Source organism: Nuphar pumila, chromosome 7 (assembly GCF_984573655.1).
Source record: "Nuphar pumila chromosome 7, dmNupPumi1.hap1.1, whole genome shotgun sequence".
NCBI classification, from domain to species: domain Eukaryota; kingdom Viridiplantae; phylum Streptophyta; class Magnoliopsida; order Nymphaeales; family Nymphaeaceae; genus Nuphar; species Nuphar pumila.
In genome coordinates, this window is record NC_143255.1 from 56,860,092 (window position 1) to 56,877,091 (window position 17,000).

Genomic DNA, 17,000 nt, shown 5'->3' on the forward strand with positions numbered 1-17,000 from the left:
AGAATTTAAAGTTTGAATGGTAATAAATATGCTTTTGTTATAGTAGATGATTATTCTCGTTTTATTTGGGTGATTTTTCTGAAAAACAAAAATGATGTTTTTTCAGAATTTTCTAAACTCTGTAGAAGAATTACAAATGAAAAATTTACCTCTATTATTACTATTCGTAGTGATCATGAAGGAGAATTTGAAAATGAATCTTTTCTAAAGTTTTGTGATTTTACATAAAATATCTCAAAACTTTTCTTTTCCTAAAGCAACTCTTCAAAATGGAGTTGTTGAAAAAAAGAATAGAACATTGCAAGAATGTGTTAGAACCATGCTTCAAGATAAAAATTTACCAAAATACTTTTGGGCTGAAGCAGTAAATACAACATGTTATGTTTTAAACCACGTTCTTATTCGACCATTTTTACATAAAACATGTTTTGAATTGTATTATGATCGTATACCAAAGATCTCATATTTCAAAATTTTTGGTAGTAAATGCTTCTTGTTAAATGCTAAAGATAATCTTGATAAGTTTGATTCAAAATCAGACGAAGCAATATTTCTTGGATATTCTTCTAGAAGCAAAACTTATCGTGTTTTTAATAAAAGAACTTCTTGCATTGAAGAGTCTTTACTTATTGTATTTGATGAGGATTGTGAGCAGGTTATACATCTAAGCGAAGGAGAAGAAGTCATACTTCAAGGAGATCCTTTGATAGAAAGCACTTCACAAGAAAACATTTATCTTTCACCGATTTGAAAAGAACTTCCTAATCATCCACATGAGCAAATTATTGGAGAAATAAAGAATGATGTCCAAACTAGAAGACAATTGAAAGAATATATTGCAAATTTTGCATTCATATAAAAAATAGAACCAAAGAATATTAATGAAGCTTGTGATGATGAATTTTGGCTTTTGGCCATGTATGAAGAATTTAACCAATTCACTCAGAATGATGTATGGGATCTAGTTGATAGACCAAAGGATCATTCATTAATTAAAATGAGATGGGTCTTCTAAAATAAGCTGGACGAGAACGACAGTCATTCGAAACAAAGCAAGGCTAGTAGCACAAGGCTATAACCAAGAAGAAGGCATCGATTTTTATGAAACCTTAGCACCAGTGGCTCGATTGGAGTCAATTCGAATGGTGTTTGCTTTTGCTAGCTACATGAATTTTAAGTTATACCAAATTGATGTTAAGAGTGCATTTTTGAATGGATACATCAATGAAGAAGTTTATGTAGAACAACCTCTAGGCTTTGAAGATGAGAAATATCCAGAAAGAGTCTACAAATTAAAAAGAGCTTTGTACGGACTCAAACAAGCACCAAGAGCATGGTACGATAGACTACGAAGTTTTTTAGAAAAATATGGTTTTTCTATAGGTCAGGTAGACTTCACTCTATTTATTAAAAATATAAAATCAGATATTCTTATTGTGTAAATTTATGTTGATGATATAATATTTGCTTCTACTAATGATTCTCTTTGCAAAGATTTTGCTAAAGCTATGCAGGAAGAGTTTAAAATGAGCTTGATGGGTGAATTGAACTACTTTCTTGGACTTCAAATAAGGCAAACTAAAGAAGGAATCTTCATCAACCAAGCCAAGTATACAAAAGAACTTCTTAAAAGATTTGGAATGGACTCTTCTAAATTAAGAAGAAATCCTATGAGCACAACTACCTTTCTTGACAGAGATGAAAACGGTAAAACTATAGATACTAAGCTCTACAGAGGTATGATTGGATCTCTATTATACTTAACTGCTAGTCGACATGATATAATGTTTAGTGTTTGTATGTGTGCTAGATTTCAAGCTAATCCGAAAGAATCTCACTTAATTGCTGTAAAACAAATTCTTTGATACTTGAAAGATACTTCAAACTTTGGTTTGTTTTACTCGAAATCATCTTCTTTCGATTTAGTTTCATATAGTGATGCAAATTTTGTTGGAAGTAAATCTGATCGCAATAGTATTAGTGAAACTTGTCACTTCTTAGGACATTCCTTAGTCTCTTGGTTTAGTAAAAAGCAAAATTCAGTATCACTCTCAACCATTGTTGCCAGTTGAGGAAGCGGGAGCGGGAAGCGATACGGGAAGCGGGAGCGGGAAGCGAGGCACTTTCAAAATTTTAGGAAGCGGGGAAGCGTGGGACCACTTAGGAGCGATTCGGGAAGTGTCTCGGAAGCGACCTAGGAAGCGTCTCAGAATCGACATAGGAAGCGTCTCAAAAGCGAGGGGGAAGCGAAAAAAATAAAAATAAAAAATACAAATTACAAAAAAATTGAAAAAAACAGGGGAAGCGAGGGGGAAGCGTGGGGGAAGCGCGTCCCCCATTAAAGGGAAACGCGTCCCCCATTAAAGGGAAGCGCGCTTCCCAAAAAAGGGGGACGCTTCCCCCACGCTTCGGAAGCGCGACGTTCCGCGCTTCCGAAGCGCGCTTCGGGGAAGCGCGCTTCCCCTTTTAGCTAGGCGCTTTCAGTAACCCTGCTCTCAACTACTGAAGCGAAATATATAGCGGTTAGTTTAGCATCTTCACAAGTACTATGGATGAAGCAAACCTTAAGAGATTTTGGTTTGAATTACTCCACAACAACAATTTATTGTGATAACACTAGTGCTATAAATCTTTTGAAAAATCCTGTTCAACACTCAAGAACTAAGCATATTGAAGTGAGACCATTTTTTACGAGATCATGTTTTAAAATGTGATATTTCTTTAAATTTTATACCCACAAATGCATATGTCAACATCTTTACTAAACCACTCAAAAACGAAGATTTTATGAGAATTAGAAGAGAACTAGGCATTTGCTCATTATTAGACTTATAATTTGTTTTTGAAATCTTTGTTTTACTTGAAAATTTTCAAAACTGAATTTTTTAGTCGACTGACATTTGACGATTAGTCGACCGATAGTTGGTTATTTTTTTGGAGGGACCCGATAACTTATATGTTTTTTAAAAAAAAGGGGGGCAGTCGACTTATGTTTCCAGAAACCCGCCCGTGTGTTTCTTTCTCCTCTGCCACAACTGAACCCTCTTTTCCTTTTCTCTACCACCTCTTCCCCTCTTCTAAAAACCCTCGATGAATCAGTGCCTTTTTTTACTCGTTGAACCATCTCTGCAGCACCGGGCAACCTCTGCAGCATCGGATAACGTCTGCAGCGCCGGACGTCGCCACTACAACGCCGGATTCCTCACAGTGTCCTGGCCTTCACTACAGCAACGCCATCTTCTGCAGCTTCCATCTTCTTTGTCTCCTCTTTCTTGACGACGATGCCTCGTCAGAAAACTGCCTCCAGACATGTTTCCCCTTCCTCATCTACACCCACAGTCAAGGCTCGACATGGATTCTCTCTTAACCTCCTTAGAAATCCTCTTCTTTATGACACATTTGGCTCTATTTCTGCCCTTCCTATCTTACTCTGTAGAAGTGTTCTTTTTCACGTTTATTCAAGATATGATCTCGAGGCATTGTTTACAGGGATTTCACATCTTTTTTATGCTTCTTTCGATCGTGATTATTATCCTTTATTGATCCATTTATTTTACACAAATTTGTAAATAGATCACGATACCGGTTTTCTTTTCTCTCTCGTTAGAGATGCTGAAATCGAGTTTGATTCCAAACTCCTTGGACAGATTCTTGATGTTCCATCTCCGGGAACTCTTTTCAATTCCATTGATCTTAATGATGAAAATATTTTTAAACAAATTTTACTTTCGGGCACTCCTCATTGTCCTCCTTTCAAAAATACAAACCTTCAACCTCGCGCTCAAATTGCAGGAAGAATTCTTGCTCATAATGTCCTCCCCAAAACAAGATCTTTTGATTATTTTTCATCTGATCTTTCTATTGCTCTATATGTCTTATTTGGAAATATATCTGCAAATTGGGCACACATTTTTTTTACTACGTTATGGAAACAAAAACCTTTTCTTCCGTATGGGTGTATCCTTACCTGAATCTTCAAATATTTCAAAGTGCCTCTGAATAATGAAAAGTTTGTTTCTCAAAAGGAAATCTTTGATGAAACTGTTTTTAAACGAATGAAACTTTCTTATGTAGTACCTTCATCCTTTGGATCTCCTATATCTCCTGAACCATCACCATCTCCTATATCGCCTCTATCTCAAGGAAAAAGTAAGAAATTCTCTACTGGAAAAGATGATGATGAAATTCTGAAACGCATTGAAGCTTTGGAATTTCAACAACATACATTTTGTGAGGATGTTACTCAACAACTTTCATCTATTCAGTCTGATATAGCTGAAATCAAGAAGATGATCAAGCAACACTTCTCTTGAACTTTGTTTACTGATATTGGTTTGATAACATTTTTTTGGGGTTGTAATATTTTGAACTTGTATCTGCATTTTTTTATACTCTGACTCCACCTACTCCTTTTGATCATGACAAAGGGGGAGAAGAAAAACAATATGCATGAGAAGAAAAACAATGTGTTAACAATGTTGATATTATGCTAACTTATTATGTTTTGACATCATATTGATAGGGAGAGTAAGTTTTCTATCTGTTTATCAATGCTTTATCTGTGACTAGTTTGTCATCATAAAAATGGGGAGATTGTTAAGACAAAGAAGCTGTACACGGCAATTCAAGTACAAGATTTTGATGATGAACAACTGGAACAACTGAATTTCAGCTAAGGCAATAAAGAAAGATGAAAAGAATTAAAGAATTCGTTGAAGAATCTGTGAAGACAAGTGTGCAAATGTAAATCTCTTTAAAAGTCTTAGATTCTTGTAAGAGCCTTACTTTGATTGCATATTTTACTTGCATTTCACCTAAAAATACTTAAGAAAAACTTTTCTAAAATAACTCTTGGCGAAAATCATTGTAGAAAGCTCTTTACCCACATTTTCAGGTTTATCAGTCGACCAATAGACTCATCAATCGATCATTTTTTTGCGCCAGTTTTTCAAAGCAAAACGTCAACTTTCTGATTAGTCGACCAGCCAGAATGTTCGATTTCTGAAAAATTTAGCAGGAGTCGACAGAAAGATTTTTTCAGTCTACTGATGATTTTCATCAGTCGCTTAACTTTTCTTTAGTCGACTAAGTTTCAAAAACCAAAATTTAAATTTGTTCGTCTAGACACAGTAGTCGACTGATTTTAACTGTCAGTCTGCTAATATTTGATTTCAGTCGACTAATAATTATTCCAGTCGACTAATATAGTCATTTTCTAAAACTTTTAAAAGGTGCACCTTTTCAGTTTTTTCAAACGATTTGACCGTTCAAAACTGACTGTTTTGACACCCTTTAATACCACCTACGTATGAAATTCTTCCGCTATAAATAAGAGTGTGATCTAAACTCAAAATGATTTAATTGAATCGAATTACATTGATTTGAAAGATCAAATTCTTTGTTTTTTACTCCTATTCATTCAAGTATTTGTTTTCTCTCACTGAGTATTTTCACTCTAGTTTTTTACTCCAATTTTTTCTGTGAGTTAGTGAAATTGTGAGTTGAGTATTTTAGCAGCCTTAGAAGCCTATTCCACTTTATTTGCATTCATAAAAAAGGCTCGTAAGTTGATTGTAAGTTGGTTATTTCAATTTTTCTGTAAAAGGACAGAGTCTCTTGATTTAAATGAGAAGTTTGCTTTCAGCAGGGTTGTTGCTGAAAGTGGGACCAGTTTTGGTCTGTTTGATTTTGTGGTGACACAAGTGTGATAGTGAAAATATCAAGCGAGTTTTGCTTAGGGACTGGATGTAGGTCTGAAAGACTGAAACAAGATAAAATTCTTATGTTCTTTACGTGTGATTGCTTTGCAGTATTCAAATTTCTTCAAATTTCAAAGACGAAGATTAAAATTACTATTCACCCCTCCTCTAGTGCTCGTTGCATCGATCCTACAACACTTTAAAAAAAAACCTAAAGGAGGGCAGGGTATGTGTGTGGTCTACTCCACGCCTGCATCCCCACTCCCTTCTCATTTTGTAGGTTCTGCATATAGCTACTGCCCACAATCACCAAACTGAGACACCACTGTGAACTCCCCACCCCCACAACTCTCTCTCTCTCTCTCAAGTTTATATTTGACCAAAATTTGTCATCTCTTGCTTCTCCTTTCTCTTTCTCTCACTTTGCTCTCATGTAGCAAAACACATATGGTGGCCATTTTTATTTTGCTTGTTTGGTTTAACTAAAAACAAACAATAACAATTGCACCTCTAATTCCATTTTTTTTACCTTTTGGGTGATATATTATGTGCAACATCTAGATTTCGCAACATGTTTAATAGCATACTTGTTCAAAGGGGTTTTGTATTATTTTGATTAAGGTAAAAGTAGGTATTCCATCAAAACAACAACAACAACAACAACAAATAATAAATTGTTGTTGTTGTTGTTGTAAAAGTAGGTATTCCATCAAAAGAATCGTATAATAAACCAAAAAAACTACTTAATAAGGACAAGTCTAACCTTTCTGACAACTTTAAAATTCAGATAAGATGTCTAATTTTGCATTGCATTTTTAAAAGAAGATAGATACCCTTAATCTAGATAATGAGGATTTCTTATCATCTTTGTATTTATAAAAAAAATTTATATATTGGCTATTCTTGCTAATATAATACTCTCATGTAAAACCACCCAATTTATATTATATTACATATAATCCTCTTGGATTTAATCTATGTCAAGGGACTCGGCCAACTAGGTCACAAGGACTCAACCAACTAGGTGTCGCACCCATGTCGACGCGATGCGGGTGCAGCACCCGGTGCGGTCAACCTGACCCTGGGTGCAGTCAACACACCCAAGGTCATTTATGTCTAACTTTTGGACTTTATATATATATATATATATATATATATATATATATATATATATATATATATATATATATATATATATATATATATATGCCGCACCCCCGCTCCCAAGTTTTTGCAAAGTGTCGCACCCTTGCACCCGCACCCATATGACATAGGATTTAATCAAAGACCCATACAAGAAAATACTCCTCTGTTAATTTAGGACATTTTATAGCATAATATTTATCATTTTTATTTGTTGATACCTTCCAAGATTACTAGCTATGAATTCCTTCCCTTTAAATATCATTTAACTATTTTATGAAAATAATAAATTTTACTTGCAAAAGGATAGAACTCTTATAATCTTTTATGAATTTTTTTTGTTGGCTTATGTTATTTATAATTACTTTGATTTCAAAATATTTTGTTAATTAAATCATGATACTTACGCCTTACCACCTTGATACTTACGCCTTGCTTCATGTATGTCGTATTGCTTTACCTGAACGCTTCTAACAATATTATATATATATATATAGAGAGAGAGTAATGTGTAAGTTCCCGACCATCTATGTCACATGGGTGCGGGTGCGACATGGGTGCGGCGCAATTTCAAAAATTTTGGACACAGGGACTCAGCTATATATATATATATATATATATATATATATATATATATATATATATAACAATAAATTAACGCATAAAGATTGTAAATTTTAAAGCAAAAATAAAAAAGTAATTCTTAACAACACAAACGCACCCAAAAGACACCAGCCCGACAAGAATGAGGCAGGGGGTGATGAGTTGTGGAGCTTGATTCAGATTTTTGCCCTTACAGGAAGGGGGGTCCGGGGGCTCCCCCTGGCGCCTGAACAATTTTTTTCTTGGGCTTATAGACTCGGTTAAAATGAGTTTGAAAATAGACCTTTATAGACTCAGTCAAAGTTGACCGAGTCAATAAAGTGGACGGAGTCGGCCCAGGTGCGTTGATCGAGTCTGACACCTGTTGACCGAGTCCGCCCCGTGTCCGAAGCCGCACCCGTGCACTCGTGTCGGGGCGTGTCGACGCGGATGCGTCGCCTCCCCAGCCGAGTTTGTGTGACATAGCTAACCATTTATCTCCCATACCCCTTTAAAAAGCATATTTACATGTATTTTTTACTTAATCTAAATGCATGGATGTGATCTTTATGCTTTATTTAGTAGAAAACATGTATTAGTTTAAACATTTGTTATGTTTAGATCAGAGTTGCCAGTCGAGGAAGCGGGAGCGGGAAGCAATACGGGAAGCGGAAGCGGGAAGCGAGGCACTTTCAAAATTTTAGGAAGCGGGAAGCGTGGGACCACTTAGGAGCGAACCGGGAAGCATCTCGGAAGCGACCTAAGAAGCTATAAATTTCTAAATTGTAAATTATAAGCTACAAAGTTCTAAACTCTAAGTCTAACCTTAAAATTAACATAATCCACTACTTCACTTCATCATGCAAGATTCAAAATAAAAGTATACCAAAAAAATATTATAAGACCATGACAAAAAAGTAACATAAAAGTTTTTAAGTTGGACTACTCCAACTACATCATCAAAAAAACAATTAATAATTCAAGAGTTCATTAATCTGTCATCTTTCTCTTCCCCTTCAAGTCAGCAATAGATCGTGAACTTTCTGCATCATCACGTGCGTCTTGTCCTCCACGACCATGTCTTCTGCTCCTTCCTTCATTTCCTATAATGAATACCTTAAAAAATTAAAATGTTCAAAAACCATAATTTAAAATATAAAAAACACAATATCAACATACCTTGCCTGGGTCTCCTGCTAAAGAAACGATCAATCCGACCTTGAGGAACTGATGGTCGCTCTTGTATATCTGCAGTTCTACTAGCTCTGTTGGATTGATTTGTATCCTCTTCAACTTCATTTGTACGTATGATTATTGGAGGTAATGGAGCTCTTGGTTGTGCATCTTTATGTTTGGATTTGAAAATAGTGCTTGATTGTTGTGCACTATCATCCAAATCTCTCCATCGCATATCCTCTAATCTCAACGTATTTTCTTCTACAATAGGAAGTTCTGGATTGATATCCCATTTTCGACTAGGCTCTTCTTTGTAGCGATCGTTGCACCTTTTATAACAAGAATATAAAATATGAATGCTAATAAACAATCAATGATAGAAAAAGAGAAAAAAAAATACCAAAACAAAAGTACAACACAGTTTAATTATACCTGTCAATCAATCGAAGATTGGAATGAATATACACTAAGGTATCAGCACGATCTTCATTGAGTCTATTTCTTTTAACATTGTGAATGTAACTATATGTGCTCCACACTCTTTCTGCAGAAGATGTGCTAATAGGTTGAGATAAAACTTTAATGGCTAATGCTCTCAACTCAGGTGTATGACCACCATAAAAACGCCACCAATTAAGCACCGACATTGTAGGATTCAGTGCATCTATTCTTGCTGCATTTCGGCTAAATCTTCCACTTCTTGATGCAAAAGTCATAAGTTGTGACCTATAAAGTGTAGATAGCTCTTCATTTCCAGAAGATATGACTTCAAGCGCGAGCATTGCACCGTCTAAGATATCATTATCCTTTTCTGCAAAAAAAAATGTTTAGTAACTATAACAAGAAAATGCAAATGAAATAATAAAATAATTAAATCATTAAACTTTATTAAATTGATAGAATAAAATTTTTACCAGGCGAAACTCGTTTGACCCCTCCTGCTGCTGGGATTTTGAGATACTCCGACTCGTAATATTTTGGAGTAAGCATGTGGGCTAGACTATGGAGAGGCACATTCATTCTATCCCATCTATTTGAGACAATCTTATGAATCTTTTCATATAAATCTGGTTGTCCTTTTAGATTGTCTTTGATTTCCTCCAACATGTTGTCCATGCCTTCATACACTTCACCAATTATAGGGCCTTCCTGATCACAAAATTAATCATCTTATAAATGAGTTTTGTAATCAATAATGCTAAACGTACAGAATCCCAATATTTTTCATCAAGAACAGTTGTTTCTGTTGTAACAGCCCTTTTTTTCATAGTGTCATCCGTGCATGATTGCTTCCAATCGCTCCATCTATCTGAAATTACTATGAGCCTTAAGCTCTCCCTCACATCAAGCAAGCGTTTCAAAGTAGTATAATGTGAAGCAAACCTTGTTTTTGCAATCTTTATTAATTCTAATTTTTCATTACTTCTAAAGATTGCTAGTGCTTTTGAATGATTTGTGATATACTTCACAATTTCTTTACTCTGCAAATATGTTTCTCCCAACCAATGAAACTCATGTGCCAAATCCTTGAAGATCAAATTAAGTGTGTGCACAACACAAGGTGACCAAAAAATATACTTGTACGTTTGTTTTAATTCTTCACAAGTTTAAATCCCGTCTTCAAAAACTCGGCAATGTTTGCAGCTGACTGTTGCACATTAGAAAAATCGCTTGCATATAAGAACATCGAGCCAAAACAGTTTGAGGCAAGTATATTTATCAAGTGTTTGTTCTTGATATTTGTCCAACCGTCTGAGACAATGGAAACTCCAAACTCCTCAAACTTTTCTCGAAATTCATTTAACTCCCTGTGAACACACTCTTTCTCACTGTCAAGCAACGTTGTTCGCGCTTTTTCATATGATGGGGGTTTATATCCAGGCACTTTACTAACTGCAGATATCATCTCTTCCCAATATGGTGATCGAAGCACATTGAAAGGTATGCCATTTGCACACAAAAATCTGATAATTTTGTGATCTACATCATCTCTTTCTACCTTTTTAAAGGTATCACGAATATCAACTGTTTTTCGGCTTCCACTAGATGATGTAGTCATACTAATAGGCTTCTTCGGAGTATCAATTCTTGATCTCCTCAACTTAAATGCACTTGATGAAACCTCCACTCGACGAACTTGCCTCTTAATTTTTTTTGCCAATTCTGCATTTTTTTCAACTACAGGGCAAAAGACAATCCCAACACTTTGTCCCTTTGGAGATCCCATGAGATGTGCAAAAACTCGAGTATATGACCCATGATAAATATTTTTGCAGTGCCTGCACATAAAAACTTGGGTTCCACCTTGCTTTCCTTGCCCACTCTTCTTTTGTTTCAATACATGGCGCCATAGCACTGTTGTTTTATGCATGTTAGGTGGTTCATCATCTGGTTCATCATCTTGGTCATCTTCAGAATAGTAGTCATATTCTTCTTCATCTTCCTCATCAAAACAATTTTCATTTCTGTTCTCAAACTCATATGGAATCTTGCCCTTTCTTGCATTATCCTTCCCAACACCACTAGACGATTCATGCTCCAAATTGTAAAAAGAATCATCATCGTCATCATAATTATCGTGATCATAGCTTGTGATGGTCATTAATGAAGCAAAGAACAAGCAAATATATCTGCATCATAAAAGTATATGAATCATTTTAGAACACTTTAAAAAAACTATTATTAACAGCAAAAGATGGAGAGTGGAATGCGAAAACAAAAGGAAAAAAAAAGACTCAAAGTGAACCATGAACGCCCCTTGCAATCGAATTCCCGTAAAATACCGTGGGGTTTACTAAACAACTTCAGTGTCAGCGCACATAAACTAATCATGCTCATTTCTTAAAATAATCCAGACAATATGTATCACACAGCTTCGCAGTCACAATCTAAATTTCAGAACTATGAAACCAATCAGATTCCCTTTTTCTAATAGCATTAACACCCGTAATGAATACAGAGGAAAGCATCAAGCCTTAAAATTCAAGTTTAATCAAACTAAATCTCAAACAAACATGACAGTTGAAACTTGAAACACCACAGATTTAATTTAACCCAGGAAATCACAAATAGGTAGAAGCTTGATAAATCCAATCTAAAAAGAACTGCAGACTAGTTCTATTTATTTTTATCAGAATATGCCCATCAAATCAAATTTAACGAATCAGTACATGAATCAGCCAAGAGTCCAAGACTCAATGAATATAGCAAAATTTGTGAATCAACCAATTTTTTTTTGACATAAAATAAAAAATGGCTACAATTATTAATAAAAATCTATTTCATATGGACAAATCGAACTATTTGCTGCAGTCAGGGCTGGGTACTGGGCTGGGCTACAAAAATGGATAAAAATCTATTTCATATGGAATCAGGGCTTGGCTAGGACTGGGCTTTTAAAAAAATAAATAAATAACTGTTTCGGGAGGCTACCGTAACAGTTATTTATTTATTTTTTTTAAAAGCCCAGTCCTAGCCGGCTAGCCCAGCCCTGATTCCATATGAAATAGATTTTTATTCATTTTTGTAGCCCAGCCCAGTCCTACCCAGCCCTGACTGTAGCAAATAGTTCGATTTGTCCATATGAAATAGATTTCTATTAATAATTGTAGCCATTTTTTATTTTATGTCAAAAAAAAAATTTTCGGGGACGCTGCCCCCGAAGTTCGGGGGCAGTGTTGTGAGAGGCGTGCGCCTCATTACCTACCTGAGGCGTGCGCCTCATTACCTGAGGTGTGCGCCTCATTACCTACCTGAGGCGTGCGCCTCATTACCTACCTGAGCCATGCGCCTCATTACCTGACGTGCGCCTCATTACCTACCTGACGTGCGCCTCATTACCTACCTGAGGCGTACGCCTCAGAGGCGAAGCGAGGTGCTTCGCCTCATTGATTCAGTGCAGTGGCGTAGCTAGGATTCATGTGGGGGGCAGAGTTGTGAGCCTCAGAGGCGAAGCGAGGCGTTGAGCCTGCGCATTTACAACCTTGCTAAGCAATGGAGGAGGTCGCCGGACGTCAGTGGAAGAGAGGAACATACCTGAACAGAGACATTGCTCGATCGTCGGTCGTCGGAGGTCGCCGGTGGCCGAAAATGAGAGAGAGAGAGAGAGAGAGAGAGAGAGAGGAGTCGGGTGAAAAAGAAAAACCCTGCCTTCGCCCTTAAGTTTTCACATTTTTTTGTAAAATGTCTGTTTTACCCTTATTCAGATTTTTTTTTATTGTTTTTCACGTGTCAATTTCGTTTTAAAAAAGGGTAAATTTGGTATTTCGTAAAGTCGTCCCCCTTTAAAGGGGGATGCGATTTCCTTTAAAGGGGGACACGATTCCCTTTAAAGGGGGACGTGTTTTCCTTTAAAGGGAAACGCGTCCCTTTTTAAAGGGGGACGCATCCCCCTATAAAGAGAAGCGCGTCCCCCTTTAAAGGGGGACGCACTTCCCTTTAAAGGGGACTTCCCTTTAAAGGGGGACGCGCTTCTTCTTTTTTATGTGCGCTTCCCTGTGCATTTCGCGCTTCCGAAACGCGTCTCGGGGAAGCGCGCTTCCCCTTTTAGCTAGGCGCTTCCGGTAACCCTAGTTTAGATGTGTTTTCAGATGAACAAAAAAATCAATGGTTCATATTATGCCAAAAACTTGATCAACTAAAATTCAAGTATGTTTGTTAAATTGATTCAATCCAAAGCATGGTTCTTAGTGAATAAGCAATGATAAACACATCTACAAGTTTGGATTAAGCATTACACACTTGCAAGTAAGTTTTTTAAAGGGCTTTGGGACAGTCTGGGAGATAAATGGTCTGAAACTTACACATTATATACATGACCATGTCCCCGTCTCCTAGTTTTACACAATATACATTACTCATATATGGGGTGTATGTGACATAGGTTCTACTTATTTGCAGCAGCCAGGTTGCTAGGTGCTCATGTATGCGGGGTTATAGGATTTGAAGTTATGATATTTGTCAGCTATTACTAGCTAAATTTTTAAGAGATCAGAAGCCTAGATCCTATATTTTTCTATTTAATGCAATGCAGGTGCCTATACAAGTAAACAAGCAGTTGGCATACAGTGACGGAATGCGAATAGTTGAGCCAAAGAAGCTTGCTATTGATTCTCCTCTCTCTGATGGTCTGCTGTTCACAGAACTTGATAGGTTATAAGATAAAAAGTTGAAATTATCTACCCATTCATTCCATATCTATTATTCTGTTGGGTGTTCAGATCACAAGTAAATGGTAATTTATATGGTTGAGAATCTTTCAGGCCAGATGATCAGCCTTGTATTGAAACCACGGAATTTGAGTTGGTTCGTAATATGCTAATTGCTGTTGGTGAAGAACGCTATGGGGATGCCGGTATTTTTCTTCTCTTATTCCAAATTATTATCTGTTTAATGATTATCAAATGGTTTCTGTCATACTGATATTTTGTTAAAAAAAAATTAAAATTATAACGGAGGAGAGCAGAATCTCAACATAAACCGTTCTAGGTTGTCATTTTCTTTAGGGTAATTAGTCTCTCTTAAATGGGAGTGGACCGTAGAAATTTGTGCTTCTAGTAATCATTTCAAGTCTTATAGAGTAGTTTATTGCTGATTATTGCTGAAAAGGACCAGATCAGAACCCTGACAAAATCTTGTAGCAGTTCTGAGGAAAACTATTTAATCCTGAGATACCAAAGATATTTGTGGTTTGAATAAAGTTTCTTTGAATTTTTCTAGGAAGCCTTTTAAAATATCTTTAGGAGTTATTGTCATAAACTCTAAACTGGATATCATTGTTCGGCCGATAGAACTTCAAAACTAAAAGACTGCCACAAGGATACTCCATTTGTGCTCCCATATTGCATCTCCTTGTATACCTTTTCTAATGGAAAATTCACCAAAATGGCCATTTTCAATATCTGTGGCCCTGTCCACTTGACATAGACGGAAGCCAACAAGCTTTTTCTGTTCTTTTGTTTTTTGCTTCTATATTCACATTTACAAAGTTTTTTTTTTCAACTGGTCCTTCATTGCACTTGTTCATTCTCTATATGGGCCTGGAGCTTAGTCCCGTTACACTAGTCTGGTTAGTGCTTTGAAGCAGTCCATCCAATTTTCAGGGTGTTAGAACCTTCTTGCATCTTAGTGCCTTTCGGATACTGTTAGAACCTTCTCACAGCTTAGCACCCGTCAAGATATGACTGATATTGATATTGGGCATATTTATGGACCCTATCATGCTGGCCACCGTCCAACTATATACTCATTCGTTGCACTATATGTTGGCCATTTGTACTGATTTATCGCACTGTATACTGGGTAAGTTTCACTCCGCATGCATCTATGGGCGTTTGAAGGTGTGGTTTTCTCGTCATCATAGTGTGTTGACCCTGTTCATTTTCTTTTATGTTAATTTAGCTCAATGGAGAGACAAACTCACCCAATTGCGGTCCAAGAGGAAGAATCGGGCTTGGTAACTTGACGGGTACGACTTTCATGTGCCTTGTGATGCATTTCATGCTGCTGGTAGCACGAAATTTTTTACCAAGTTCTACGTGGGGTCGCTTTGAAGGGCCAAGGAAAGCACTGTCCATCTTGTGGCCCACCATTCACAACCACCCAAGTTTGAGTTCCATCTTTTCACGTGTAATATATATATATATATATATATATATATATATATATATATATATATATATATATATATATATATATATAGAGAGAGAGAGAGAGAGAGAGAGAGAGAGAGAGAGAGAGAGCTACCCGACTGCATCCCTACCAGATGGTACCAGATTGCTTGGAACCATCAATTTTATGTGTTTTCAAAATTCTGACCTTACAGACGTGTTCGGCCTGATTGATTTACTAGAAATTGACACTTGGATCACTTGATTTTGATGCATGGTTAGGTTTTTATAAAGTTTAAAAATTAACTGTTTACAATTTTCATAAATTTTTGAGACTTCGAATACCATTATTTTGCATCCAAAATGTATGATCCAAGTGTCAATTTCTAGTAAATCAGTCATGCTTAACACATCCGTAAGGTCAGAATTTAGAAAAAACACCAAAAAAAATCTTAGTGGGTAGGGTTGGTACATTTTTTATATGGTAGGTTTCCATTATATATATATATATATATATATATATATATATATATATATATATATATATATATATATATATATATATATATATATATATATATATATGTCACGATCCACGACCAAATACTCTTCTGACTATGGCGCTGTGTGCTGCAGGGATTTGGACGCACACTGTACAGAAGGTTGTCCAAAGCATGCAAGCTCAGCCTTTTGGCTTTATGTATATGTATCTGCTAAGCGTTGTGTATAATGTGGTGTAAATGAATGTTAACACTTCCTAGTGTATCATCTGTACGTATATAATATCTCTTAATGCCATCCTCTTACAGTAATATTCTATATTGTGACCAAGATTTCCCTTCTCAGTTCTCACTGATATGGTCCATGCCTATCGAATAAAAAACAGAACAGGAAATGGTAATCTAACGAGCCCATTATATTAAAAGAATATTTGGTAAGAAAGAAACGTTTTGCCGACATTGTAATCTATTTGGTGTCTACTGCAGTCTGTGCATGAGTTGGGAGGAAACGATGGTTTTACCACCAATCTTCCCTCCTACCACAGTGGGCCCAACTCGTGCAGTCTGCATAATAGGTGATTGGTCTTGTCGACCCACGTTACAACGCGTATGGGACTTCGTGCTTTCCCTTTCATTATTAAGTGTGTAATATCTTCTGTTCAAGGAAAAAAAATTACTTGCTATTCTGTCATCAAACGATATCAAGAGTTCAGACTCTCTATTAGGAAAGTGGTAGTTGGGACGAGATGCATTTGGTAGATACGTGGTCAAATCAATTGGTGGTTGCTGTTTGGGAGAATGTCATTGGTGAGGTGGCCTTTGCATTTGTAAAAGGAGGTGAGACGTCTCCTTCTTGTATTTGCACTAAAAACTTGGATTCGGTAACTGCTACCTCCTAGAGGTTGTAGCTGCCAAATCCAGGAATTTGCAGCTGCCATTTTTTAGAGTGTGGATCAGGCCAGGGGTGCCCTCGGTGCTGCTCATCCATGTGATGAATGGCATCGCGAAGGCAATGGTTTACGTTCTAGATGGCCGTTCATCTAGAGCATCAATGGCTCTGAACAAAATTTGTGGAATCCATGTAAAGAGTCAGCAATCCAACTGGCAACATGGATGCTGTTCGTCGCCTGGACGAATGAATGGCACTGGAAGGATCCCCTGACCTGATCCGGATTCTTTTCCAAATGCATAAGCTCCCTCCAACTGCCAGTTCCCAAAGAGGGTTGATTACACCTGACGGTAATCCCTCAACACTTTCTCTTGCATTTGTGCAGGTAGCGTACATTATTAAA

The 17,000-nt window shown here is 36.6% G+C and overlaps 1 protein-coding gene across 1 annotated transcript in view; it reads left to right on the forward strand.

Annotated features, from left to right (window-relative positions):
• The window catches only part of LOC149832304 (bifunctional nuclease 1-like), a 36,121-nt gene extending 20,082 nt beyond the window's left edge, over positions 1 to 16,039 (forward strand). The window contains exons 9-12 of the mRNA XM_090014431.1: positions 13,633 to 13,751; positions 13,862 to 13,953; positions 15,000 to 15,066; positions 15,845 to 16,039. Of these exons, the coding sequence (XP_089870557.1) occupies positions 13,633 to 13,751; positions 13,862 to 13,953; positions 15,000 to 15,058 (270 nt within the window). The 3' untranslated portion in view covers positions 15,059 to 15,066; positions 15,845 to 16,039. The remainder of the gene's footprint in view (positions 1 to 13,632; positions 13,752 to 13,861; positions 13,954 to 14,999; positions 15,067 to 15,844) is intronic.
• The last annotated feature ends 961 nt before the right edge of the window (positions 16,040 to 17,000 follow it).